The 27,949-nt window shown below is 48.7% G+C and overlaps 8 protein-coding genes across 9 annotated transcripts in view; 4 read left to right on the top strand and 4 right to left on the bottom strand.

Annotated features, from left to right (window-relative positions):
* Positions 1–88: 88 nt before the first annotated feature.
* On the top strand, positions 89–3,858 carry LOC108025398 (glycine dehydrogenase (decarboxylating), mitochondrial). The gene is made up of 6 exons (XM_017095873.2): positions 89–308; positions 588–666; positions 883–1,409; positions 1,479–2,212; positions 2,269–3,598; positions 3,657–3,858. Exons 1-6 carry the CDS (start codon positions 132–134, stop codon positions 3,765–3,767), a joined length of 2,958 nt encoding a protein of 985 aa, XP_016951362.1. The 5' UTR covers positions 89–131; the 3' UTR covers positions 3,768–3,858.
* On the bottom strand, positions 3,621–5,081 carry LOC108025397 (NAD-dependent protein deacetylase Sirt6). The gene has a single exon (XM_017095872.3). The coding sequence runs from the start codon at positions 4,972–4,974 to the stop codon at positions 3,997–3,999; it is 978 nt and encodes a 325-aa protein (XP_016951361.1). The 5' UTR covers positions 4,975–5,081; the 3' UTR covers positions 3,621–3,996.
* Positions 5,082–5,337: 256 nt separating this feature from the next.
* LOC108025524 (ruvB-like helicase 1) lies at positions 5,338–7,196 on the top strand. Its single transcript, XM_017096049.3, has 3 exons — positions 5,338–6,365; positions 6,418–6,616; positions 6,774–7,196. The coding sequence occupies exons 1-3, from the start codon at positions 5,549–5,551 to the stop codon at positions 7,126–7,128; spliced, it is 1,371 nt and encodes a 456-aa protein (XP_016951538.1). The 5' UTR covers positions 5,338–5,548; the 3' UTR covers positions 7,129–7,196.
* Positions 7,197–7,366: 170 nt separating this feature from the next.
* Positions 7,367–8,349, top strand: LOC108025538 (nurim homolog). The gene is made up of 2 exons (XM_017096066.2): positions 7,367–7,771; positions 7,831–8,349. Exons 1-2 carry the CDS (start codon positions 7,445–7,447, stop codon positions 8,263–8,265), a joined length of 762 nt encoding a protein of 253 aa, XP_016951555.1. The 5' UTR covers positions 7,367–7,444; the 3' UTR covers positions 8,266–8,349.
* LOC108025536 (nudC domain-containing protein 3) lies at positions 8,317–9,527 on the bottom strand. The gene is made up of 3 exons (XM_017096065.3): positions 9,370–9,527; positions 8,774–9,312; positions 8,317–8,711 (listed from the first exon to the last, which is right to left on the bottom strand). Exons 1-3 carry the CDS (start codon positions 9,468–9,470, stop codon positions 8,425–8,427), a joined length of 927 nt encoding a protein of 308 aa, XP_016951554.1. The 5' UTR covers positions 9,471–9,527; the 3' UTR covers positions 8,317–8,424.
* A 179-nt stretch (positions 9,528–9,706) lies between these two features.
* Positions 9,707–10,245, top strand: LOC108025548 (uncharacterized). Its single transcript, XM_044090929.2, has 2 exons — positions 9,707–9,966; positions 10,033–10,245. The coding sequence occupies exons 1-2, from the start codon at positions 9,792–9,794 to the stop codon at positions 10,161–10,163; spliced, it is 306 nt and encodes a 101-aa protein (XP_043946864.1). The 5' UTR covers positions 9,707–9,791; the 3' UTR covers positions 10,164–10,245.
* A 14-nt stretch (positions 10,246–10,259) lies between these two features.
* LOC108025547 (RNA transcription, translation and transport factor protein) lies at positions 10,260–11,586 on the bottom strand. Its single transcript, XM_017096079.3, has 3 exons — positions 11,418–11,586; positions 11,040–11,366; positions 10,260–10,973 (listed from the first exon to the last, which is right to left on the bottom strand). The coding sequence occupies exons 1-3, from the start codon at positions 11,476–11,478 to the stop codon at positions 10,618–10,620; spliced, it is 744 nt and encodes a 247-aa protein (XP_016951568.1). The 5' UTR covers positions 11,479–11,586; the 3' UTR covers positions 10,260–10,617.
* Positions 11,587–12,104: 518 nt separating this feature from the next.
* The window catches only part of LOC108025213 (trithorax group protein osa), a 32,023-nt gene continuing 16,178 nt past the window's right edge, over positions 12,105–27,949 (bottom strand). Inside the window, exons 5-16 of one of the 2 annotated variants that reach the window (XM_017095560.3) lie at positions 23,837–23,993; positions 23,374–23,772; positions 22,478–23,224; positions 22,227–22,411; positions 21,914–22,165; positions 20,656–20,872; positions 20,224–20,412; positions 19,058–19,564; positions 18,401–18,560; positions 17,976–18,174; positions 17,826–17,907; positions 12,105–17,759 (exon numbers count right to left, since the gene is read on the bottom strand). In XM_017095560.3, the coding sequence (XP_016951049.1) occupies positions 14,089–17,759; positions 17,826–17,907; positions 17,976–18,174; positions 18,401–18,560; positions 19,058–19,564; positions 20,224–20,412; positions 20,656–20,872; positions 21,914–22,165; positions 22,227–22,411; positions 22,478–23,224; positions 23,374–23,772; positions 23,837–23,993 (6,765 nt within the window). In that variant the 3' untranslated portion in view covers positions 12,105–14,088. Of the gene's footprint in view, positions 17,760–17,825; positions 17,908–17,975; positions 18,175–18,400; positions 18,561–19,057; positions 19,565–20,223; positions 20,413–20,655; positions 20,873–21,904; positions 22,166–22,226; positions 22,412–22,477; positions 23,225–23,373; positions 23,773–23,836; positions 23,994–27,949 lie in introns of both variants that reach the window. The other variant, XM_044090931.2, reaches the window with a different exon arrangement.

Below are 27,949 nucleotides of genomic sequence, written 5' to 3' on the forward strand. Positions count from 1 at the left end.
ACTGATAAGCTGAGATGATAGTAACGCCGCCTTATCAACTGAAATGGGTGGATGGAAATCTTTCAGCCCAAAATCAGTCTGAGATTGAAATCCGCGTGGCGTGGACGTGCCTTAGTTAATTCCCTTCAACCATGCAGCGATTTCTGGGAAGGAACAGTCGGAGCCTACTGCTGCGATGCGGTCATCGCTGTCTGGCCACCACTCCCGTGGAGGAGGTTCTATTCCCCACCAAGTCGGACTTTCCCAGCCGTCATATAGGGCCCCGCAAGACAGATGTTGTTGCCATGTTGGATACTTTGGGGTATAAGGTAGGAATACATATGTCCAAAAACCCCTTAATGAGAACCTTCAGATCGCAAAAATTATAAAGTAATTAAAATGTTCTGTTTGTTATAAACATTTCTTATATAACAATATAGGCCTTTAGTTTCGATTATATTAATTCTTAGCATTCTTCCTTGGGTTACATATTTAATATTTATATAAAGTTCTGAAAGCCAGTCATAAAATGGTTTCTTTAGAATTAAATCTAGCTTAACAAAGTTGATTTTCTAGGATATCTAGTAACCTCTTCTATAATCCCCTAGTCCCTGGCTGAGCTCACTGAAAAAGCCGTGCCCCAGAGCATTCAACTGAAGAGGGAACTCGACCTGGACAAACCCCTGAGTAAGTAGCTCCTACGTACATTATAATCCCAAAATAGCTGGCAAAATGGGCGCTGAGGCAATGGACCCCCTGGCGTGTTCGCAGGCGCTGATAAGCCCCTCGATAAGCCCGGTTCAGCGGGGTCCCTCGCACTTATCTGTGTTTTGACTGCCTCGGCTTGATCTTCGCTTTTCGTCTCCGTCTGGCTGACAACAATTCTCCACTTTGGCCCCACAGATGAGCACGAGCTAATCCGCCGAATCCGCGACATCTCGCTGAAGAATCAGCTGTGGCGCTCCTACATCGGAATGGGTTACCACAACTGCCATGTGCCGCACACGATTATCCGGAATATGTTCGAGAACCCGGGTTGGACCACGCAGTATACCCCTTACCAACCGGAAATTGCCCAGGGTCGCTTGGAGTCGCTTCTCAACTATCAGACGCTGATTTCCGATCTCACTGGTCTGGATGTGGCCAATGCCTCGCTCCTGGACGAGGGAACCGCTGCCGCCGAGGCCATGTGCCTGGCCACGAGGCACAACAAGCGGAAGAAGCTCTATCTCTCGAACAGGGTGCATCCCCAGACCTTGTCCGTGGTCAAGACGCGAGCCGAGGCCCTGGAGCTGGAGATCGTGGTGGGGCCCATTGAACAGGCCGATCTACCCAGTCGCGAGCTGGCCGGCATTCTGCTGCAGTATCCGGATACCTATGGTGATGTCAAGGACTTCGAGGATGTGGCTGCTTTGGCGAAGAAGAATGGGGTAAGCTAAGTTAATAAAAAGTCTGGATTGTAAATTTTATATTAATTATTTTATTTCTTTTCCTTTCAGACCCTTGTGGTGGTGGCCACGGATCTGCTGTCCCTAACCCTGCTTCGTCCTCCTGCGGAATTTGGCGCCGACATTGCCGTGGGAACTTCACAGCGTCTGGGAGTTCCTCTGGGCTACGGTGGTCCCCATGCTGGGTTCTTCGCCTGCAAGCAGAGTCTGGTGCGTTTGATGCCCGGCAGGATGATCGGGGTCACCCGGGACATGGACGGTAATGATGCCTACCGCTTGGCCCTGCAAACCAGGGAGCAGCACATCCGTAGGGACAAAGCCACGAGTAACATCTGCACGGCGCAGGCTCTTCTGGCCAACATGTCGGCCATGTACGCCATTTACCACGGTCCAGAGGGCCTGAAGGCCATGGCCAATCGCATCCACCACTTCACACTGACCCTGCAAACGGGTCTCCAGGGAGCGGGACTCGAAGTGGTCAACAAGAACTTCTTTGACACGCTGAACATTAGATTGAGTGGCAATCAGTCGCTGGAGGACCTCAAGGAACGCGCCGAGCACAAACGCATTAATCTTCGATACCTGGAGGATGGCAGTGTGGGCGTGGCATTGGATGAGACGGTCAGCGTGGACGATGTGGATGATCTGCTGTGGGTTTTCAAGGCGGAGGCAACGGTGGAACAAATCCTGGCGCGAGGCGATGTCCTCAAGAACTCGATTGAGAACTCCAAGTTCTTGAGAACTTCGCCCTACCTGCAGCATCCCATTTTCCAGAGTTATCACAGGTGAGATTTAGATCCTTTTAATAGTGAGTGGTTATAGATTTCTTCCTCTTTTACAGCGAATCCCGCATGGTACGCTATATGAAGAAGCTGGAGAACAAGGACATCTCCCTCGTACACTCTATGATTCCCCTGGGCTCGTGCACCATGAAGCTCAACTCCACCACCGAGATGATGCCCTGCTCCTTCCGCCACTTCACCGACATCCATCCCTTCGCACCCGTGGAACAGGCCCAGGGTTTCCATCAGATGTTCAAAGAACTGGAACACGATCTCTGCGAGATTACAGGGTATGACAGAATCTCCTTCCAGCCCAATTCGGGGGCGCAGGGAGAATATGCTGGACTGAGGGCCATTAGGAGCTACCACGAGCACCGCAATGAAGGTCACCGAAATATCTGCCTGATACCCATCTCAGCTCATGGCACAAATCCAGCCTCCGCACAAATGGCGGGCATGAAGGTGGAACCCATTAGGATACTGTCGAATGGTTCCATCGACATGGCCCACTTGAGAGCCAAGGCCGAGGAGCACTCCAATGAATTATCCTGTCTGATGATCACCTATCCCTCGACAATGGGCGTGTTTGAGGAGACGGTGGCGGATATTTGCACCCTGATCCACAAACATGGCGGTCAGGTGTACCTGGATGGAGCCAACATGAACGCCCAGGTGGGCTTGTGTCGCCCCGGAGACTATGGCAGTGATGTGTCGCATCTCAATCTGCACAAGACCTTCTGCATCCCGCATGGTGGAGGTGGTCCTGGAATGGGTCCCATTGGAGTCAAGGCCCATTTGGCACCATATCTGCCAGGACATCCTGTGGTCAGTCCATTGAGCAGTGAGGAGCACAGTTTTGGTGTGGTTTCTGCTGCTCCCTTCGGCAGCTCCGCCATCTTGCCCATATCCTGGTCCTATATCAAACTCATGGGCAGTCGAGGACTGAAGAGAGCCACCCAAGTGGCCATTCTGAATGCCAACTACATGTCCAAGCGGTTGGAGCAGCATTATAAGACCCTCTACAAGGCACCCAACTCACAGCTGGTGGCCCACGAGTTTATTCTGGATATTCGCGATCTTAAGAAGACGGCCAATATCGAGGCAGTGGATGTGGCCAAGCGACTCATGGACTATGGCTTCCATGCTCCCACGATGTCCTGGCCCGTGGCTGGAACCTTGATGATTGAGCCCACCGAATCCGAGGACAAAGAGGAGTTGGATCGTTTCTGCGATGCCATGATTTCCATCCGAGAGGAGATCGCAGAGATCGAGGCGGGTCGCATGGACAAGGCCGTGAATCCCCTGAAGTTGTCTCCCCACACCCAGGCACAAGTCATATCAGATAAATGGGATCGACCCTACACTAGGGAGCAGGCTGCCTTTCCAGCTGTAAGTTGAAAACTATTATAAATTATTTTTTATAATTAAAATTGTCTTATTTTTACAGATCTTTGTGAAACCGGATGCCAAGATCTGGCCCACTGTGGGCAGGATCGATGATGCCTATGGCGACAAGCATCTTGTGTGCACCTGTCCACCTATATTGCCTGATTTATAAGGCGCTTTAGCTCTAAGACAGGTATAATGCCCAATTGTTGACACTTACTTTTTAATGAAAACAAATAAAGGACTTTTTATATATAAATATATACATTAATTTTACTAAACCTATCTTATTTGGGCGAATTTGTTTTCTTAAATAATTATAAGACTTTTTGATTGATATAACTAATTAAATGCATTTTGTTTTGATAGAATATTTTAACCCAGTTTCTTTACAAACTATTTTACTTATACTTAGTTTTCTTGGCTTTAGATTCAATTTTCGTATCCTTTACATGTTTTCTATACTGTTTGTGAAAAGTATTAACATTATTTGTGGGTATAGTCCACTCAGTTGTCTTAGACTGCTTAGTAGGATCGGATGAATCGGTATATTCAGGTATTTCGACTCCCAATAATTTGCAAACCTTTGACAAAACCACATCCACATAGGTGGATATGATTAAATTCGCTTTTTTATCGTGTTTCGTAGGTTGCAGATTACAAATTACAAATTTACCACCGCGTTTGAGATTTTTCAGGGGAAGATCACCGCTGGGAACGATTTGTAGGGTGGTTCCTAGGGCAATATTTAAGTCAGCGATGGTGGAGTGCATGAGGCCCATCTCTAGGTCGTTTTCGGGAAGATCATGTTCCCAGTCCAGAACGTTGTCGTATAGGATACCCGATCTGCAGCTGCGACCTTTACTATCCATGGAAGATTTACATGGCCTGTCCAGAGATTTCTGACCCACTGTTTCCACAGCAGATGAGCTGACAAACTGACGTCTGCATTTCTTACATTGTTCGATGTAAATGTTGCCGTGTAACTCAGAAAGATACTTCCTTTCCAGACCGGATTTTAGGTGCAGACCATCAATGTTCTGGGAGATCACATACTGCACATAGCCACTTTCGATCAGCGCTATGATGGCCATGTGGGTTTTGGTGGGCCTGGCTTCATCGAAGGAGACGTTGAAGTCCGGCTTCTCGCCCTTCTCCTCCAGGGTCCAAACGCCCTTGGGTCCCCGGAAATCGGGAATCCCTGCGGATGTACTAATGCCAGCTCCCGTGTGGAGGACAACGTGCCCGGATTTCTTGATTAAGTCAGCTAGTTCCTGGCACTTTTTGGTCACATCCTCATCGCTGTCGAAGCTCTCGGGCGCTCCCAGGATTCCCTTGTCGTCGTAGGCGGAGAGACCATCCGCGTAGTTGCAGCTCATGGTTTGGTGTATATTAATAAGTTTAATAATTTATTATAATATTAATTTGTTTATGTTTTCTTTTGGGAAGAAGATGTCCATCGAGAGTTTGTTGTTTATAATAAGACCATACAACAAACGCTAAAAAATACCCCAAAACAAGATGTATTAAATTACACTATGCACTGCAAATTTACCCACCAATAATCAATAAAACCACTAATAAAATAATACCATTAATAAAATTTTAAACAATTTTTTGAATTTTGAAATGTTAAATGGTTGAACAAGCTGAACTTATTAAAATGTATATTCATTGTTTTTTAATTTTGTTGGTCAGTGTATTAGGTCGACATCCACATGTTGGGATTTTCAGCTTGCACGGTCACACTCGACCCGCGCGCCTGACGAAACAAAGTGTGCTTCTGTTTTCCAATTGCCGGCAAATAAAACAAATTTCGTCCAGGGCAACAGGAATTGCTTGTTTGATCGTTACAACGCTTGAGTTCACATCTCAACTCCCTCGGGCGAAGAGCAGCTGCAACCGGAAACGGAATAAGAAAGTAACCAGCCAGGACATAAACACAGAAACGCCATGAAGATCGAGGAAGTCAAGAGCACCGTGCGCACCCAGCGCATCGCTGCCCACAGCCACGTGAAGGGATTGGGCCTGGACGAGGTCGGAGCCGCGGTGCACAGTGCCGCCGGATTGGTGGGCCAGAAGGCAGCTCGCGAGGCTGCCGGCATCGTGGTGGATCTGATCAAGTCCAAGAAGATGGCCGGCAGAGCCCTGCTCCTCGCCGGTCCACCTGGCACTGGGAAAACAGCCATTGCCCTGGCCATTGCACAGGAGCTGGGCAACAAGGTGCCCTTCTGCCCGATGGTCGGCTCGGAGGTTTTCAGCAACGAGATCAAGAAGACCGAGGTGCTGATGGAGAACTTCCGGCGCTCCATTGGCCTCCGCATCCGCGAGACCAAGGAGGTGTACGAGGGCGAGGTCACCGAGCTCACTCCCGTGGAGACCGAGAATCCCATGGGTGGCTATGGCAAGACCATCAGCAATGTGGTCATCGGCCTGAAGACAGCCAAGGGAACCAAACAACTCAAGCTGGACCCCAGCATCTTTGATGCCTTGCAGAAGGAGAAGGTGGAGGTGGGCGATGTCATCTACATTGAGGCCAACAGTGGCGCCGTGAAGCGCCAGGGTCGCAGCGACACCTTTGCCACCGAATTCGATCTGGAGACCGAGGAGTATGTGCCGCTGCCCAAGGGCGATGTACACAAGAAGAAGGAGGTCATACAGGATGTCACTCTGCACGATCTGGATGTGGCCAATGCTCGTCCGCAGGGCGGCCAGGATGTGCTCTCCATGATGGGCCAGCTCATGAAGCCCAAGAAAACCGAAATCACTGGTAAGCTGTTGAATGTTTCATCTTAATGGAAACTAATTTATTATTATCGCAGACAAACTACGCATGGAGATTAACAAGGTGGTGAATAAGTATATTGACCAGGGCATAGCCGAGCTGGTTCCCGGAGTGCTCTTCATCGACGAAATTCACATGCTCGACCTGGAGACCTTTACATACCTACACAAGTCCCTGGAATCTCCCATTGCCCCCATTGTGATCTTTGCCACCAATCGTGGACGCTGTGTAATTCGGTAAGACTGAATTAATGGTTGAAAGAGGCATAATAATAGAATGCAGATATATAAACAATGTAATAATATGTCCGTTGCTATGGCAACAGTACATTAGTATAGAATTATTAGATTACCTTTTCATATATAAACGTTTTCGTCACTTTCCCTTTTCCAGTGGCACCACCGACATCGTCTCGCCACACGGCATTCCGCTGGATCTGCTTGATCGTCTGCTGATCATCCGCACACTGCTCTACTCCACCGCCGACATGGAGCAGATCATCAAGCTGCGCGCCCAGACCGAGGGACTGCAGCTGGAGGAGAACGCCTTCGCTCGTCTCAGTGAGATCGGAACCAGCTCCACGCTGCGCTACGCCGTTCAGCTCCTCACGCCAGCCCACCAGATGTGCAAGGTGAACGGACGCAGCCAGATCAGCAAGGATGACATCGAGGACGTACACTCCCTTTTCCTCGACGCCAAGCGCTCCTCGAAGCACTTGTCCGAGAAGAACAACAAGTTTATGATGTAAGATTTTCGATTCCAACTGAATTATTATTCCATTTGCACGGACTTCCCAATAAACAAAAGATGAGCAAGTTTGTTGTGGTTTTAAATATTTTAAAATAGGTATGAAGCTTAAACATTTAATAAATGGAAGTTTTAAAAATGGCGCACTTCGATAAATAAATTCGGCGCTTTCGATTTATGGTGTGTACACACTTTATAAACATGCTGTTTTATCGAAAAATCGTGCTCTGGTCACTCTGATTAGCTCATCCAAACGTTTTCAACAGCGTTTTGTTTTATTTCATAAATAAAACTTCCCACCGACTTTCTTGACAAACATGGCCTCGTTTGTCAAGTCCATAGTGCTCCTGGCCTCCTTGGCCACCTTTGCGTACTCCCTGTACGTGGTGGGGCTCCTGATGCTGTTCCTGTCGACGCCTCGCTCGATTTCGAAGGCCCACACCTGGATTTTCAATTTGCTGGACAACAAGTCGCGCCTGGAGACCGCCTATGGACCCGTGGTGTTCGACACCCTCTACCTGATCGGATTCATCTTCCAGCACAGCTTCCTCAAGTCAGCGCTGGTCAAGAAACTGCTGGCCAACTTGGGCTTGTCGGGGGCCGAGCGTACTATTTATAGCCTGACGTCATCGCTTTGTTTACATGTTTGTATACCTAAGAACTGGGCAAAAATAGCTCCTAACCATATCTTTGGATATTTCAGTATTTGATTGTAAACTGGCTGCCCGCAAAGTCGATTGTCCTGTGGCAAGTCAACGTGGACGAGAGTGCTCCCCTTTGGTGGACCTTTGTCGTCACCCACGGTGTCTGCTGGGTGGTGATCTTTGGCGGCACCTTGGTGATGGATCTTCCGGAGCTGCTGGGCATCAAGCAGGCCTACTATGATCTGAAGTCCTATGGACCGCCGCTTAACTACAAATCAAAGGAACTGCGCAATCTCTATGCCCATGTAAGGCATCCCTCGTTCGTTGGCCTTTCGGTCATCCTGTTCGCCACCAATGTTATGAGCGTGGATCGCCTGGTCATGGCACTGCTGCTGACCACCTACATGTACCTGGCCTGGTCCACGGATCAGAAGGATGTGGCCTACCAGAAGCTTCAGCTGCAGCGCAAGAAACTCGAACTGAAGGCTCAGTAAACTTAATCTCCCTAATGTTCTCACTAAGAATAAGTAGTAATGTGACACGAGTTTGTATTAAATAAGAGTTTTCTAACACTTTTATATTGATTAATGTAAAAATTTTTAAGAATATTTTATATATAAGCTTATTCTTTACCAATCACTGCTTTATAAACACTAACTCATTCTAACAATAGACGGATCAAAGGGTTGTCCTTTAAAAGGGGAACCTTCGGCATCCCAGGCAGTTCGTAAACGTTCCAGGGTCTTAGCTTGTTCTGGGTTCGAGGCCTGGAGTTCACTTTGTTCCTTATCCGCTGCCAGTTGCTGCACCCTAAGTTTTTCTATGGTGGCCTGGGTATCCTCCGGCAGGTCATCTATATAGCGCTCGCATTCAATTTTCTTGGGATCGATTTCGGGATCCCCTTCAAAGAGGCGCTCCCACCACAGTTCCTTGGATTTATCTGGAGGTATATTTATAAATAATAATTTAAGATTTTAGAGATTGTTTTAAGCAAATACCAACCACAACTAATAATCAACCGATTCTGGTCAATGGTCCACACAGCCTCGTTGTGTTTGATCCGCTGGCTCAGGTTTCCCTCGAGGATAATGATCTCGGGACTCTGTTTACTGCTTACTTTGATGTGCTGGGCTTTGATAAGGATGCTCAGCTTTTTTGCCGCTTGAAGATCCTTGGGTAACAGGATGTGCATCTCCAGATCCTTGAGGGTTTGTGACCAGCAATGGGTGTCGAAAACAGCTCCGTTTTTGTAGTCACTGGGGGAGAATGTGATCTCCTCATTAGATTTTTGTGATTCGAGATTTTTCTTGGGACTTTCAACTTCCATTGGGGATACATCTTCACTTTCCAGGACCACTTCTTCAATGGCCGGCGGAGCAGTCTCACCATCATCTTCCAATGCTCCTCCTTCGGCAGTCATCGTTTGGAGCACGCAATCCGGATCGTAGCGCTGCATAGCGCCATATAGGATCTGATCCCTCATGCCCTTGGGGAAGCCAATTTTATCCGACTCATCGCGTTTTGTGTGATAAAAATCGGTACTAAAGGGATGTCGAAAATCAATGTTATGGCTAAGATTATGGTATTAAAAAGTTTACTTGCGTCGCAGGAAGCCGAATATAGAGTCCAGGAATCCTGTAATTGTCTTACGATCCTGGAGAATCCCCATTAGCATGGCATCGTTCCTTTGGAAATCCATTTTTTCAAAGAAAAGATTTTAGTATATGGTAAACAACATTGAACTAAAGCCGGTTTTATTAAATCAGCTGCTTCATCGTCTATCGATAACGCAAATAAAAAAACAAAAAACTATGAAATGTTTAACCATTCAGTATTGCGATAACATTTAATATTTACTTAAGTCTTAGTTTATATTAAAAGAAATCATTTTATTTTAGTAAAAGAAATTAAATTTCTAAATTACAGATAGCAAGTTGGCAGTCCCACGTCAACATACATTTATCGATAACTCTGTAAATCCGTTCCCAAATTATAAATCTTTAAATAAAATAGAGTGAATATGATCGGCAGGCTGTCATTTTGGAACAAAGACAACGTTTCGAACGAGGCGGACTGTCTGGCTTGTCGTTTGGTCAGTGGGATTGGTCTCCTCGGGATCGGTGCCTTTCTGTTGGCGCAATCGAAGAAGCGCCCCAAGCCCCTGGAGAATTACACCATGAAAAGCTTGGCAGCAGGTGAGGCATTCAACTTGCCATCCAAAATCCGGTTCTTATGATCGCTTTCTTCTTCTCCGCCCCCAGCCGTTGGTTTACTGGGCGTGGCCCGACTTGGTAATGCGGATTTCCTGAAAGCAACCACGAAGGAAGCAAAGGAGCAGGAAACAAAAACTTCAAAGAACCCCACTGATCATCAGTTCTTTGCTAGACGTTAATTCAATAAAGTTTGTTAGTTCTTATATAAAAGGTGTCTAATTTATAAATATACAACCTTTAACTTCCTTTTCTAAAACCAAATCCCACAAAGTCCATTGGATTTTTTAGAATTGTAATATATTGTTACCTATTGGCTTTTAGTTCATGTTTACAAATAATGAAGGACGTCTAGGGATTTCGAGTTCTATGCTGCAGGCTTTATACCGGGAAAGGTAATCAACAAGTTATAAGGCAGTATAATAACATTTCTTCTCTACAAGTTTCCTAAATCATAGTTGTTTACTTGGCTCTTATTGATCGCAATATTTTTACCAAAAGTTGTTACTTGGCTTTGAATATGTGTGCTATACTAGGCTATTTTTGATCATTTTACCTTAACAAGCAACTTTAAATTTACAATTGATATATAGGCCACTGTAATCTCATCGATTGCCTTTCCCTACTTTCAAATGCCTAGCGTCCCACCTTGCCCAACTTGGTGTCAGTCTTTGGATTGGCCGTGATGTTTTGCACCGCCACAATTGTCTCGTTGATGTGCGTTTGCAGCTGGCGAAGGCTCTGGATCTGGAGAAGGCGCAGGATGCGCATTGGCAGGTCCAGGGCAGGTTCGTTGGAGGAGACCACGTCGTTTCCCTTGTCGAAGGGGAAGAGTGTGCCCACAATCGGCTGGCGGCCCTTGGCGGCGGGCGAGAGGCGTTCGTGCACCACCCGGGCAACCGCCTCCAGCTGCAGCAGGTGGTTCGGGTGGTGCGGCACGTTCAGCTTGCTGGCCAGCAGACGCACAGCATCCACGAAGGCCTTTTCCTGAACTGTTGGTAAGAAATGAGCATTAATAGGGTTCTTTTTTTATGTTTACTAATAGGATTATTGGTTACCATTAATCTTTCCATCGAAAATGGATTGCACCTTCTGGTGGGCCTGTTTGCCATTGCTCTGGGGAGCACCCTGTTTGCTGTTGATCGAGGCAAACTGTTCAGGATCATCCAGGAACTCCAGACGGACGGCGTGACTGAGGATCCAGGCCAGCTGCTCCTGCTGGGTCTCCAGAGGCGGCATGTTGAGATCCGCACAGTACTTCATGTAGCCCTCCTCCCACACCGCGGGATTGTCTATGTTGCGCAGCTTTTCGCGATCCTCAATGGTGTACAGACGGATTTTCTGGTCCTCCACCCAGAGGATGGTGCTGGCGAATTCCTTGCGATCTGAAAGGGTCAACAATTATTTGGTATGCGAACATCTAGCACGTTGCTTACTGCTCAGCGCCACATCGCCGGGCGTGGGGTGACCCAGGGCCTCCAGTTTCAGCTTCAGCATGGTCTCCTTTCAACCGCTATATTACAAAAATCGATACGATTCGCTTATTAAAAACCTCACAGCCGGTAATGCTTCTTCTTCCTCCAATTGGTTTTGCTAATTTTAACATTAAGTTATCGGTTCTTCTTATCGATAATTTCGCTTTAGTGATGGGACTGTTAGGAATAAAACAATGGAGCTGCTACCTCGTTGTTAATCTAGCTATTTTTCCATCTAGCTATTTTTCAATTTAAAAATATGAAGTAACGAAGTTTCGGTTAGGGGCTTGTTTGAAGAAAGGTTTCTTCAAACTTTAATGTTTCGCCTAAAGTTATGAAACTAAAATGAAAAGTCTCACATATATTAAAAATATTCACTTTACGTATTTCTATTTTTTCATAGAATTTTACAACTTGAGATTATAAAATGTTCATATTATTTTTAAGCAGTGTAGTGGTACAAGTGTCCTTTGATGTCCATCCAGTAAAGTACCATAGTTTAGTTTCGATTCAACTGATTCCAAGCCTTTCTTGCTTAAATAAATGCTGCACATAATATTTCCGTTCCAGGATTATCTTGTCCCATCCCATCCAGTTTTGTTTTACATCCTCCACTCGCGATGAGAAACGACAAAGACAAAGGCTGTATTGTATATCATATATGTATGTATATTAATTAAATAATTAAATTAAGTTTGAGGGACATACATTTACATCCTAGCAAATTATAGACTAATAACTACACGTTATATATCGAGATGCTGAGTTATAATATTTGTTTGCAAACAACTACACGAATACACGTATCAACAGCAGCACTTTCCTATTATCCCTCAGTGTCTTGTAGTCCCTCTGGATGCCCAAGGCAATCGCCCCGGCGTGCAGGAGGATCACCAGAGCTACAGAAGCTACAATCTGGAGACCAGACAGTTCGTTTTGTTTCGTTCTCTCTTATGTAGCACGTTTATTATATGTGATAAAGTTTAGTATACAAATTGGTGCACCCACCCATGTATCGTATGGGGTTTTTCGTTTTCATGGTTTATTGGTTTCCTAACGCCAAGCTTTTCGGGTATGGGCGTGGGTGTGTTCGTTATTAGTCGTATTTGCGTGCTTCTCTACAGCTTTAGTTCGATTTGCTTCGCTTTGTGTTTTATAGCATTTTATGGTTGTGTTTGTTTGTTTCTTTTCTTGGTTTTATTTGTTTAATATTTTAAATTAAGATTAAGATAAAAACCTAATTATGTATCTTGTCATTTAGGCCTTAAGTAAGTTTGATATAAAATAAAACGAAGCAGCAGCACTTCCAGCAAATAATACAGTTAACATAAGATTACAGCATTAGGGTTTCTCAATTATCAATTTTTTATGTTCATTATGTATGTACGTGTTATGCATATTTATATATTTATATCACCTAATTTGATTTTAATTTAAATTTCATTTCATTTGTATGCTTGTTTCGTTTCGATTCGCCTCCGAGTATGCGATTAAAACTAACAAATTGGAATTTTCGCAGACCGTCGGCCACACAACGTACACATAAACATAATACGAAATGCAGTGCTGCCACTCACATGTGCCTTCTAACATTGCGTAAAAACAAAAAATACAGTGAAATTTACATAATAGTTAAGTATGTACAATTGTTTTAATCATCATCATCATCGTGTCCTATCCTTTATCCTTCTGCCCTGCCCTAGTCCACACAAAATCCTTTAAACTGCGTGCAATAGGTCTCGTATTATATGGGGCTTGGGTTTCGGACGCTTCCGTATGCTTTCTGCCGGTCAGTTTGTTCAGTTTATGAGTTCCAATGCTGCACATTGTGGTAATATGTAGGTAGTATTAGTAAGTGGTAGAGTTTAAAAACTATTCTCTATGTATTTATATATCAATGTCTAGATGTACGTATGTATGCATTCATCCCTTTTACATACACAATTCATTCTCATGTAATTTAATGTTAATTTATGCATTTATTTATATATATATTTAATATACGATAAACCATAGCGTGCGTATGCATATGTATGTGTTAGTTAATCCTCCTTTCGCGTCCCGTCGTCGTTTTTTGTTATTAAATTTAATACAATAAGTATGCTGTGTGCTTGAATTTCGATCTTCCCTTCTCGTCATTTCTTCCGCATCAAGTTCGTCGTCTCAGTAATAATAATCCCCGATAGGATCTCTCAGTTGTTCTGTTCTAGCTTTCGCCCTAAACAACAGTGTTCATTTCGTATTATCATTATTTTGCTGCTGCAATTGCTTAACGCTTAGGTTTTAGTTATCATATTTACTATTTTAGATTTGAGTGAAAAAATATACAGTTGTTATTGTATTGACTGTTACAGTGATGGATACAGGTGAGCCAAATCCATCGCAGAGACATTCCTGCTGCTGCTGAGTTCCCGTTTACGTATCCTTGTGCTCCAAGGACTTTCTCCTTCCAGGCGCCACTTAAGTAAATTTACATGCCTTCTCTACACCGACTGCAGGGATCAGCTCCCCGAACATCGAGTTGCTCCCGGGCCCGCTGTTCCTCCACATCCACGTTTCCAACTCCAGCTTAGTCGACTGCCCCTCGCGGGGTGCGTGGCCAGTAGTAGGACGCTGGCATCATTGTCGTATACTACGCAACGGCTGTCGTTGTTCCTGCATTGGTTGGCGGCGGTGCCGCTGGCTGTGCCACCGCCGCTCCGGCGGACACGTTCGACGACGACGTGGGCGGGGCGGCAACGGAGGCCGCTGCAGCCGCCGCCGCAGCTGCTGCTGCCGCTGCACTGGCATTGCTCAGAGCCGCAGCTGCGGCCGCCGCTGCAGCCACCTTGCTCACCTGCTGCTGCTGATCGCTGGCCATTGCTGCTGCTGCCGCCGCGGATGATGCTCCCGCTGCTCCGGCCGAGGTGGCTGCCACTGTGAGGGTCGATTGGCTGCTGATTGCACTGCTGCTGTGGCTGCTGTTAGTTGTGCTGTTGTTCGTCTGGTTGCTGCTGGCCGTGCCGCAGCTGTTGCTGTTGGTGCTGCTGTTGCTCACGTCGTTGAACGTCGCTGCCGGCGGCAACTGCTGGCTGCTGTTGCTGTTCTCATCGTTCACCACTGCAGTGGTGGCTGCGGATGCGGCGGGTTTCGTTTCAGTGGAACTTGTTTCCGTCGACGCAGATTCCGCCTTGACTGCAGCTCCTCCTCCTGCTGCTGCTGCTGCTGCTGCACTGGCAGCTTGCTTCTCCGCCGCTCCTGGTCGCAGCTGTTGTTGCTGTCGCTGCTGCAGCAGGCGGAACTCCACGGAGTGTATGGGTCCTGTTCCTCGCGACACTTGGTAAAGTACCCGCGAAATAATCAAAGCCACCTGCTGATCCAGGATGTGCGACATGACCAGACCGAGCAGCCGCTGCTCCTGCTGCATGAACAGGGACCGGTTGTCCGGGTGCTTGGCCAGATGGAGCAGGGTTCCAGCCGCCCGCCGCAGCATGTCCAGGCTGGTGCCCATCGAGTCTGGATTCTCACGCAGGTAATTGATGCCATGCTGGTTCGCCACACCCAGCGCAGTTTGCTCGGCCTGTTCGATGAAGGCCACTAGATAGGAGATGCACGGCGACTGGAGCGCCACAGTGCGAGCCATGGCGCTGTCGGCGGCGGCCAGGTAGTGCAGCAGATTCACGGAGAACTCTCGCAGCACCTGATCTTCGTTGCGGCACAGATGTCGGGTGAGCACGGCGCATAGCTTCTCGAGCCGCGAGAATGGCGGAGTGGCAATCACCAGGTCCACGTTGGCATCCGTTACGCACAGCTTGCAGAGCGCCTCGAGCGCCAGGCGTTGCGGTGAGAGCGCCGTGTTGGGTCCGCACGACGGGAACGGATCCTGACCATGGGCACTCGGACATACGGCCCAGTGCAGCAGTCCGTCAATCAGGGGGCGGGCTATGAGCTCATCGTAGCGCGACAGCTCCAAGTGACCGGCAATGTTGGCCATGGCGACCAGCATATTCTCCCGAATGGTGATCAGGTAGTCCCACCACCATTCACGCTCTCCTTGCAGCGAGCTGCACGAGTCACTGAAGTCCGTGTCTTCCTCGCGATCGTAGTTCCGCGTCTTGGGCGTGCGACGCAGGTGCTCGTGGTTTAGTAGGAGCAGTCGTCCGAGTACCGCCAGGAACCTGGTGGACTTGGCCAGCACCGTCTCGTTGCCGGGCACAAACGTCAGGTTGCGGAAGATGTTGGAAAGGGCGATGCAGCGGCGTGCTAATGAGTCTTGGCTCTCGTTGACCAGGTGCAGGGACGCCTCGTCGCGTGTGTAGCACTCATCCTCAAAGCTGGAGTCACGCCTCCGCTGCAGCACACGCGCCACATCTTTGGCTGTAGTCCGGGGATCAAAGATGTCGGGATTCGATGAGCAGGGGGCCACGCCGTTGGTCAAGCGTTGCTGCGGCGCTTCAATGTCCATGTCAACAGGGCGACAATCGCTGTCAGCCGTTCCAGGCTCCTTTTTGACTTCCGCGATTGGCTGGGCGAATTCCTCATTCGCCAGCTTCGACTTCTTGCCCTCAGCATGGGGACCACTGCTGCTGCTGCCGCCGCTGACCAGTCGCCTCTTCTTGTTGAACGCCTGCTCCTCCGAACTATTATCCTCCTGCTTTATTTCCGGCTTTCGGGCCGTGGTCGACACTTCCGTCCGCGTTTTTGCCTTCTTTTCGGAGCGGACGTAGCGTGCAAATGGAATGTTTACAATCTCAGACTTGAAGACGTCGATTATGCCATCGAGAGGATCGGGTTCGGTGAATCCGTACGTCCAGGCATCGCTGCCCACGGGTTCCAGATGTTCGTACAGGCGGTTGGTGTCTATGTCCCACGCCTTCTGGCGCTCGTCCACGAAGATGTCGTGTTCAGCGTTCTGGATGCGCACTGGCACACCCTTCCGCGTGACCATCGTGTAGTTGGGCGTAAAGGAGAGTAGCAGGGAGCGCTCCTCGGGATTGGGCTGCACTCGAACCTGTCCCAAATCAATGCCCTCGTCGGCGTCTTCGGAGTCACTGCCGTTACCGGGACCGCCCTTTCCACTGCGATCCATGTTCTCATAGTGCCGTCTGCGGTTGTAGCTGCTTATGCTGCGCACACATCGCGACTGCCGTCCGCCGGTTCGCAGCTTTTCACACATCACAGTGCCGCTGTCCGCATCGTCGTCCGCCGCCTCCTCCGCCAGAAGCGAAGAGCGCTCCTCGTTTTCACGTTCGTCGAACATCTCGGCGAGATTCTTCTGAAAGTGTTCCAGCAGCAGAGTAAGCAGGCCGGGCAGGTTCGAAATGCCAAAGAACTGCACCGTAGAATCGTCGAACAGCAGTACATTGAGAACATCTAGCGCCCAGGTGCATTCGGTCAGCAGACCCGATCGCATAGCCATAAATATCCGCCATGGATCCACAGGGCACACGTCCGCCTTCGTAAGCCGCTTTCTCCGGTACAATACCGGTGTGGTCGACTCCACGCTATCGTGCGGAAATATCAACTCCTTCTTCACCAGCTGCGCTCCGCCTCCAGGCATTCCCTGCGGGCCGTATCCACCGCCGGGTGCAGTCTGATTGGGCGGAATCTGGTGCGGATGCTGGTGCTGTGCATGCTGATGAGGATGAGGGTGCTGATGTGGCGGAGGCTGCTGCTGCAGAGGCTGTTGCTGCATCACTTGGCCTGGCATTGGCGGTTGCTTCTGCGACATCATGCCGCTGGGTGGCACCTGCTGACCCACACCCTGTGATGGTGGCGGTGGCATGGCGTACGGTGGCTTGACCATTCCTCCGGGTCCCACTTGGGGCAATCCTGGCGATGGAACACCGCCATGGGAAGCCTGTTGCGGCGGTGGTTGTTGAACTCCTCCCGGTTGCTGCGATTGTGGCTGCTGTGGCGGCATTCCGGGCATCCTCTGCGGCTGTCCTGGGCCGGAGGGTGGACGCAGTGGTGAGCCGGGTGGTTGTATTCCTGGCTGCGCCGCTTGGCCGGCATTCATCTGTGCCCACTGTGGTGGCGCCTGAGGTGGCTGCTGTCCAGGAGGACCAGCCACCTGCTGATACGGCGGTTGCTGCTGTTGCTGTTGAGGCTGCTGCTGCTGCTGGGGCGGCGGCGGAGGACCCTGCTGTGGTGGGTAGCGGTGCTGATCCCACTGGCCCACTCCCGCTGGCTGCTGGATAGGCGGTCCATGCGGTGCGCCCTGCGGAGGCGCAGCACCGCGTGGTGGAGCACCTCCCCAGCTTTGCGGAGCAGGCGAGGTTGGGTATTGTGGCCGATACTGCTGAGTGCCGCCTTGCCAGGCACCTGATTTGAAAATAGGGAAATCATTAGTGATCCGACATAGAAACGAAGATCTTTTGTAGAACTTACCATAGATTTGAGGCCTAGCATTGTAGCCTGGATAGGGCTGCGAGTCTTTGATGAAATCGGGATGCCTTCGTGGCTGTGGACTCTGCGAAAAGTGGAACACACATACCATTAATAATATTCCAATGAGGATTAGCTCTTGAGGGCTCCTACTTGATCTGGTGGTGGTTGATAGTAGTCCTGCTGGGTGGGCCTGCCCGTGGGATAGGCGCTGCTGGGTGGTGCTCCCGGAGCTCCGCCGGCCGGGGGTCCGCCTGAAACTGTCTGCGCCGGCGGCTGAGGACCACCTGGCGGAGGCTGGCTGTAAGGTCGGCTGCCGTAGGGGCCGTACTGATTGGCACCAGTTGGAGGACTGCAAAAGGGATTGAAAAGGAGAAACGAAACCCAGAAGTTAGCAAAGCTTGTCAGTAATAAATCACAGCTCGAAAGCTCAGTCCAGTGAGTTCATATCGGGCAGCTACAGTACAGAGAGTGGTGAGTGTGCTTGGGGTCTGGTCTGGTCTGGATGTGGTGGATGTGATGTGATGTCGCTGTGGGTGTGTGAGGGTCTGTTTGTGGGTTAATTGGGGTGCACTCACGCTTCCCCCTCCGGTCCGTAGGGAGGGTACATGTTTCGGTTCTGCGGCGGATATTGTCCTGGACCCTGTCCGAATGGCTGGCCGGGTGGCCCAGTGGCGTTGTACTGATCGCTCGAGCCGTACTGCCCGTATGCCCCGGGCTGCGATGGATAGGGTGAGCCTGGAAGAGTGATTCATAAAGAGAGCATAATGATAAGAACAATTCCTCGAAATCGGAGTACTGCTTGCGCAACTGGAATATACAAAACGGTCTCAAAAATTCGAAACATCCGTCTGAAACTAAAAAGTTGCTAAAGTAAAATGCAAATAAATTTAGAATGAGTAAATCTAAGGCTAAAGTAAAAAAGTTGTATAGAACTAAAGCTTGCAAATTAGCGAATTTTGATTTTGATATTTCAAAAATTTGAATTTTAAAGCAACTGAAAGGAGAACTTAATATTTAAAACATCACAGCATAGTATTATAGATTAGAAGTGTTGAATGCATTACACTAGCCATGCAATATGCAATTACCAACTAGTTAGAAGATCAATAGCCAAACGTATCTTAAGAGTAAAGCAACAGAAAGACGAACAAAAAACGATGGCACATGAAGGAAAGTATGTGAAAATAGGATAAAAAGAAGAGATGAGGGAGCAAAATAAAACATGAGTATACCTGGCGTTCTAGACACAGGCGTTGGGTAGCCGGAGCCACCCGGCGGATAAGGTGCTCCGGCGGCTGGGCGCACATGCTGCTGAGGCGACGGCGGCACCTGACCAGGCCCATGTTGCTGTGGTGCTGGCGGTGGCCCACCACCGCCCACCGGCGGTTGGGGCTGCTGCCCCTGCTGCTGCTGCTGTTGCTGCTGTGCCGGCGGCGGAGGACCCACCGGCAGGCCAGGATGCTGATGCTGTGGATGCTGCTGCTGTTGCTGTTGCTGGGCTGCTGCTGCCGCCGCCTGTTGGGCTGCGGTGTGCGGTGAATGTGGCGGCGGCGGATGTGGCTGCGGGCCACCGCCTACAGCAGCAACAGCTCCAGCACCACCGGGACCAGCACCTGGACCTGCGCCTGGACCTGGGCCAGGACCGGCTCCCGAACCCGGGCCAGCGGCAGCAATGGGATCCTCGAAGGGATTGCTCACGCTTATATTATCGCCGGCGGCAACAGCGGCTGCGGCGGCGCCTGAGGGGCGGCAAGCGGCGATTTGGATGATTTGGTTTGGATGAATCGAAATGAATGAGTCAATGAATCACACACAAATGAATTGTTTGGTTGTTGTTGTTTTTTTGGTGGTGGAGATACATGGAAGCATCGTTGTTGTGATGGTGGTTTGGTGGTTGGTGGTGGTGGTGGTTGTGGAGTTATATATTTTAGTAGTGCGCCCACACAAACGTTACAAAAACATAAAAATGAATAAACAAAATACACACATCAAATTAATAATTATTGATCAACGTAAACATGTCAAGTGGTATACTTAAATACACGTATATATATGTACAGAATAGGTTGCCGAAATAGGTTCGAGAAGAAGCATATCATCTATCAGATAACAATTTAGCAATAAATGTGAAAACAAAGATACCAGAACATAAGATGGTTACCACAAAATAAACATAAAGTAGTATGTATCGGAGTGGCAAGATCAGTTATTAACTTTTACAACATCTGTAAAAATCGGTTTTATTATATGTTTAAGTAAATTGTTTAACACAAAAATTATTAAATAACATTTTAAAATAACTTGCAAACGATTTGTACACTGTTGTGATCAAATACTAAGGACCTCAAGCCACTCTTAAGAATAATTATACGAAAAAGGAACTTCATTGGATTCTTACCGGGATGAGGAGTCTGCGGGTTGTTCTGGGAAGGCGGACGCTGCATTTGGCCCGTGGCCGCGTAATCCGGCTGCGGTCCGCTGGCTCCCGGATAGGGACTGCCACCCGGATAGCCGGGATAGCCATCGATCGCCGCGTTTGGGGCAGAGCCTGGCGGGGCAGGGAACGAGTCCTGGGAGTTCGAGGAGCCTGTGGAGTTCGTGGTTCCAGCATCCAAATGTCCACCACCGATTGGTTGCAAATTGTATGCAAGTTGTTTTTTTTTTCGTGGTTACGTTTGAGATTGGGAGAGCAGACGAGTGAAAAGTGGTATAAAATATTGTCGACAGGAAGAAAACGGGCAGCAAATCAAAAACGAACCGAAAAAAAAACGAAAAGAAAATTTAAATTAAGCATCGGATGTTGAACAAAGTGCTAGGGCTAAACACTTACCTGGCGAAGGAACCGAGGCAGCCTTGGCCGTCTTCTTCTTGCTGCCCGCCTCCACCTGCTGGATGATGGGCAGGGGATCGATGTCGCCGCGGTCAAAGTGGCACTCGAAGGTCAGTAGGTTCTTGGTGTAGTGCTTGCGCAGCGTGTAGGCCGCACTGCTACTCGCCCCGATGCCCAAAAGTCCGGCAATGTCCTTCCAGGTCTTGCTCTTGGTCACCTGATGGAACGAGAGAATCGCAGGGATTTTAGTTAGGAACCCAAGGCAGGGACTTGAAAGTTCATGGCGCAAGTCTCGATCGAAAAAGAGATTTAAAAAAGGTTGCGAGCACAAACAGATCTGGTGTGGGATGCATTTAGCAAGTGGTGGGATACGAAAGGCTACGTAAACAAATAAGAAAATGAGGATGGGATGAGGAAACTACCAAAGGTAAAGGAGTAGAACACGCTCCATACAGAGTTCCAATTAAAACCAATCAACAAAATCATAAATCAGAAATTTGTATCATAATTTCTTGTTAAAATATCAGCTTTAAAAGTAAAAATTAAAATTTGCAATTTAAAAATGCAGATGCAAATAAAAAAAAGTAATGAACAAACAACAAGCTGAGTAAAATGAGAACAATCAGTAGTTAAAATCTTCATAATCCTACGTCGAGCTTGGAATTCAGGCTTTGGCTACTAACTGATACTCTATCAAAGTGTTAAAAACCGAAATAAAATAGGGACTACCCTTTATAAATTTGAAAAATGAACTTTAGGGCATGCCTTATAGATTTTAAGTATTGCAGATCACAAAGAGTTAAAAAGTGGAAAAGTGGATACCAAGTGGTGCTTGGATTCGGCTTAGAGCATGCAAATCTAGGGGAAAACCAAGGCTGTTCAACAATTGCTCTGGCTTTTTCCTAAGGAAAGCTTGTCCCGCTGCTGGGAAAGCTAAGCTATACTCAGGATGCAGCTACAATTTTGGACACATGGATCGGAGGCTGATGCTGGGGCAAGAGGTTGGTACATAAGTAGCTGGGTGGCTGTGACTTGACTAGAGTTTCTTGCTTTAACTGCAGCCGAATCACAATATTGATATTGACTCTATATATATGGTGGATATTTCTTGTTTGACTTGGATTTGGTTTGGTTTTTGGTTCGTGTTAACTACGTTGGTGGTGTTTTGGTTTGGTTGATTTGGTTTTGGTTTGGTTTTTTGCTAGTAGTAAATCTAAAAAGAAGTTAGTAAAAGGAGTTACTACGGCACCTTGCATACCTCGACGAATCCGCCACGTTCTTTTACATAAATATATAACCTATATAAATCGAGTGGCTGTTTTGAGATGGTGGGGCAGGCGGTGATCGGAGTGCGCCGCTCCTCCATGAACGCCCGCAGCTTGTCCAGCCAGCCGCGTCTGTCCGGATTGTCGTCCATCTCGTACAGCTTACACAGCGAGTCCGACTTCTTGGTGGTGGTGATGGTGCTGCGGAATGGCTCCTGCGGCACCGGAGCATGGTTGAACACCTGCTGTATGAGGAAAACAACATTCTATTAATCCGTTTTTCTTGTAAGGGCCAGATAAACTTACCGGGCTACCAGCAGGACGTGGCCAATTGGGAGGCGAACTCATGTCGTACTCCTCGCCAGGACCACCGCCGCCTGGGTGCATCACAACTGGATGGGGCGACGTGCTCGGCGGGGCTAAGTGACTTTGGCTATAGGGATCATTCTTGCGCGACTTTGGTGTGGTGCATTGTGGGTCCTCGCCGGATGCTGCATAAAATGGGAAATAAAATCAGTTGCCAATCTCTTCGAGGCTTTCATTCCGGCTGTACTCACCCGCTGATGCATTCGAGAGCGTGCTCTGCTGACTGACTTCGTCCATGGGCGTTCCATCCGGCCCGGTGGTTACGACTGCGGTGACCGCATGCATTCCCGCGGTACCCGTCGGTCCCGAAGAGCTGATCCCGTTGTCCTGAGATATATGCTCGGGGCCACTGCTCTCCGGTCCTCCTCCGCCGACGCCGCCCTGTCCCTGCCCCTGGGGCTGGCCGCCCTGGAGCATCTGCGACTGCGGCGGCGTGCTGGTGGGCGGACCCATGTTTGTGGGCCCGTGCGGAGGTCCCATGTGGTGGGGTGGACCCATCGGCATGCCTGGGTGCATTCCAGTGGGCCCGTTGCCGTAGCCCTGTGGGCCTTGCGGCGGTGTCGGACTTCCTCCGTAGCCGCCCTTGTGCTGTAAATGCTGCTTCAGATAGTTCAATGGTCGCGGCGATCCACTGCCCTGAGGTGGCGGAGGTCCGCCCACTACCGGTGGTGGCGGTGTGCCCTTGCCCTGTACATGATTGCCCACCATCGCACCGCTAGGAGCTCCGCCGGGTCCGGCTTGCTGGGGCGAAGGCGGGACCCACTGATACGGCGGATATTGGCCTGTGTGGTTAGGCATTCCTCGACCCGGATAGCCGCCAGCCTGAGCCCCCGAGGGCATGCTGTTGGCACCACCTGCGCCTGCTTGGCTGGTGGGTGGCGGTGGTGGTCCGGTGGCGTAGGCGCCAGGCGGATACTGCGGGCGTGGCGGGTAGTTGCCTGGAAATAAGCCAGTGATTAGTAAAGTTGTAAAGGGAGGAAGTTTTATAATTCTTTCTCGGTTTTAAAGTTTCAACTGTTCAATAGTTTGAACAATTGAAAAGAGAATACACATTTAAATTGAATATAGAGGAGCTCTTCAATCTTACCTGGTGGATATTGCTGTGGCTGCTGCGGCGGATATCCCTGGGCACCGGGACTCTGGCCCGGTCCGCCCATCTTGTAACCGCCGTGCATGTGCGGCGGCATCGGGTAGCCTCCTCCCGCCGCCCCCTGAGGTGGTGGTGGTGGCGTGGCCATGTTGTTGATGCCCTGGTTTGGCGGCGGTGCCGGTGGCGGTGTTTGCTGCGGCGAATTGCTCGCCGACGAGGCCGAATTCGATGCTTGTTGCTGCTGAGATTGCTGCTGCTGCTGCTGGGGCGGACCTCCTGGCATTCCCGGATGCGGGGGCATCGGCGGTGGGCCACCCGCTCCAACCGGCGGCTGTTGCATGGGTCCGCCGCTGCTCGACTGGTTGCTCGCCGGACGCGAGATTGGATGGTTTTGGGCTGCAATGGAAACGGGTAATTAGTGGTGTCTTTCGATGAATCAAATCAATCAATGAATACTCACCGACTGCCGGGGACATGGAACGCGAACCGGAGGAGCCGGTGGGCGAGGGTGTGGGTCGCATCACCTGTTGGGGATTGGGGGTGCCTGGCGGCCCGGAGCCCATGCCACTGTGCGCCCCGCCGCTGGAGCTGTCGTTGCTGTTTTGTCCAATTAGCTCCTGAAATGGTAAGGGAAAGAGAACCGGAATTAGTGGGCATTCAATCAAGTGCAATGGCCAACCAAATGCCGGCCGGCAGGTGGCATTTTCTGTAGTATTTATTTATTTAAATGAAAGTGATAGCAACTATGAATTAACCAAGCGGCAACCGCAATTAAGCAACTGCCAACGCACACAGATACAGATATATGTAGTACAAAACGCGGGCATATGACTGAGATTCGATTTGAGTTGGTAGTCGTAGTGCAGAGCAGCGTAAACATATTCATGGCAATCAGATGTTTCGGGTGGGTGTTTGGGCCCATTCCGATGTCAAATATTGTTGCCAAACGATCCCGGTATTCGGTGGATTAATGGGACACCGCCTCCCCTCACCGCCCGCGACCTTTCCTGACATTGCCCGAGGAATTTGCGACTCCTTCGCCGCTCCCACTCCCATTTCAACTTACCCCGTCGTCACAATTATTAAAACCCGGTCAGGGGGGAGGAATCCGAATTCATAAACGCCAAGCTGCTTGAGCAATAACAACTCTTAAAACAGTCTGCAGGCACCAGAACAGAAACTCGGTGCGATGCGACACGACTTTAACTTTTTGCCGCCTATAACTTATAAGAAATCAAGAAAAAGCTACACACAAACAGCCCCACCACTCTCGAACACTCGCACACCACAGCACACACTGGCACACATGGCAGCTACAACAACAGCGCCAGCAGACGTGCACATAAAGCTTAAGTCGACAGCAATTCGAAACACTCACACACAGGGCCGTGGCAAAAACCCCAGCGGAGAGAGAGCTCAGGAAGGGCAGGGGCGCCGCCAAAGGGGGTCCAAGGAAAGGTGTCTTCTAAAACATTCCATGAAACTATCAGCTTTCGAAAAGCTACTTAAGGAACTTTTAAACTATCTAAAATACACAAAATTATAGCTAAGTATCGTAAAAATTGTCTGATTTTTAAGTAAGTTACGACAGCATAGGGTATTGAACACAGGTCTGTCAAAAAAAAAGTACAAAAATTTCTTAAACAAGTTCACACTTAATATTATTTTTCACATTTTACATTGTTTTCCTGACTAACCAATATATAATGCTAATCTATTTTTATTTTGGCGAAAATTATGTATAATATTGTGTCTATAAAAGGGAATTTTTTTTTTTTTATGGAACAATGATGGATGGATGTTTTTAAAGTAAACTTGGCATTGAATAAAAACGATATTAATTCAAATCTTTCCAACTAGATTATATCTTTAAGAATTCCACTTTCTTTAGTTAGAATCTCATCCCCCCTAAAATATATTCCCACTGAGCCCCTGGCCAGCCACAGCGGCAGCAGAAAGAAAAATACAACGAACGAACGAACGAGCGAACGCTGTTCGTTTTGGTATCTGAGAAATTAAGTGAAGTGAAATGAAATGTACGACGACGAACTGACGGCACAAGGCGGCGGCATGGGCATGGGATTGGGATCGGGATGGTATGGCATGGTATAGTATGGTGTTGTGCGGACGACGGGGGGTGCGGAGAGGTACGGGAGCGGGGCATAAAAGCTATGTGGAACGAACCGAGCAGCCAGTCAGCCAGCCAACCAACCAACCAACGAGCGAGCGACGACGTCGACGACGACGGACGGCTGCAACTTGAAGCGTTCCAAGGGGGGCGGTTGGGCGGGAGAGAGCGGTACGGGACGGGGCTTAGGCGACGGATGGAGGCTACGACTACCCGGGGATCGGGCAAGTGGCTGTGGTAGTTATGGCGCGCTCGAAGCGAACGAAAGGCAACGGCAACGGCAAAGGCAAAGGCAACGGCAACGATGACAAAGACGTAGATAAGGAACAGAAACATGCGCACACAGATACACACCCATACCGAGGCACGTACTCTCTAAATGTTGGAATATAATAAAATGAAATAAGCAACGACCGAGGCACTGGCAGGCAAGACCAGGCCATTCGTATTCGCACTCGCATTCGCATTTTGGCGACGGGGTTCTCTCGAGGGGGGACCACTTGAGTTGCGAGACGGTGACGAGAATAGCAAGCAAGCAGCAGGCAGGCAGGCAGGCAAGCAAGCTGGCAAAATCAAAAGCAACGCTAAAGGCCAGGCCGGATAGAATGCTTTGTGCCCAGGGGCGTAGTGGGGCTAGATGTTAGGGGGGTGCAAACACAACAAGCGCGGCCCACGTTTGTAGTTTGTATCTGTATCTGTAGGGTATTCGTATCTGTATCTGTGTGTGCGCCTGTGGTCGCGTAGAAAAATTACTTGGAAAGGAAAACAAGCGCTGCGCATACAACAACAATGAAATCATTTATAACGAAAATAATGCGAAGCAAACACAAATAAAAAACAGATAAAAAATAAAAAGCACCTCCCACACCTTTTTTTGGCTAACCCCTTTGCCCACCATCCGAATTGATCAGCGAAATAAAGTTCAGCCAAGATTTGCGCGCCAAAAGTGTTGAGAGTTCGATTTTTGGGCACGATTTCAGAGAAGGGGACTCGCCCTTGGACCCCACTCGAAAAATAATAATAAAAAAAGAGGAGGAGAACCCATCATCTTTCATCTCTGGCTCTCAAGATGCGATGATGATGTAGCAGCATTGCCCGCAAGTTCGACTTTTGGCCCTCGAAAGCGCACTTCACCGCTTTTTATGCCGTGTCATCTGTGGACGTTCATTTAAATAAAGAATATGCATGTTGCTCGGATGGTCGGTTGGCTGGCTTGTTGGGATGGTAGGTATGTTTATGTCTGGCTGTCAGCTGCTGCCGCCGAACGGAGCCCATGGAACCGATGGAACCGGCGGTACCGGTGGCTCTGGTGGGACCTTTGTGGCTTATCACCTTAAAACCTTTAGCGATGAATGTGGCAAGCGTTGCAAAAATGGGGAAAAAAGAGTGAAAACACAAGGCAAAAACCGAAAACAAGGACTGGCATACATGTGCTTGTTATGCGGCCAGCGAAGAGATAAAAAATAAGGGAATTAAATGCACAAAGGAGCGGCACACACGAGCAACCAGCAGGAAGGGGCAGCAGGGAATTTATAAACACAGCCAGCCAGTTGGAGAGAAAAAGTAATAAACTCGGGGATATCATAAAAATGAAAGCAAGAGGAAGAGGGCTAACACATTCAGATGGTAGCTGGAAATACCCTAGCTATAAGGTTTGCGATGCTAATTAGTAGGGCTCAGATTAGCAGGAATTTCGATGGGGTAAAAAGTGTATACCCCAAACTAACTAATAAGATTCAGCATAAAGATCAAGTTGAAATGGTACTATTATGATATGGAAACTCATCGAATTAAACCTCGTTTCAATCAAGAAGTTCTCAGATATGAACTATTGATGGTAAAAATATTTATTTATCTTGCAGTAGGGATTATTATAATTCTACATATCATAGTTTTAAGGTAGTAACATCCAGTCTCTAACCTTATAAACCCCTTGGCTAGGGTATAAACCTCAAAAACTGCAGCAGTGGGAATGCGAAACAAACAAAAAATAGTTCACCACATCCCGCATAGTCTCGCCCCCTCGGCGTGCAATGGTTTTCATTTTGTCCAGCTTGTGCGCCGGATCGGAGGGGTTTAACCTCAGAGCCGGGGAACGAGATGTATAAAGAACACAGCCCAGCTGAGCGACAGCCAGTCGGACTGTCGCTCATTAGACATCCTCCAAGTGTGGAGGAGGGTCTCCGGCTACGTCTCCGTCTCCATCTCCAGCTCCCTCTCCGTCTGGGTCTGAATCCAAATCTGAGGCCGAGCGTTCGACTCCATGCTCATGCAATTTCTGTTTGCGCTTGCTGGAAATTTTATGAGCGAATCGAAAGTCTGTGCGATTGTGTTGCGCAAGGGAACAACTCAGGCAGGCCCACTGCACCGAACGCAAATGAATATACAGTCCTACTTCCCTGAGCTGATCTTCAAAAGAAATCCGACTGAATCTGCAAATCTTTC

This window comes from Drosophila biarmipes, chromosome 3R, assembly GCF_025231255.1.
Source record: "Drosophila biarmipes strain raj3 chromosome 3R, RU_DBia_V1.1, whole genome shotgun sequence".
NCBI classification, from domain to species: Eukaryota; Metazoa; Arthropoda; class Insecta; order Diptera; family Drosophilidae; genus Drosophila; species Drosophila biarmipes.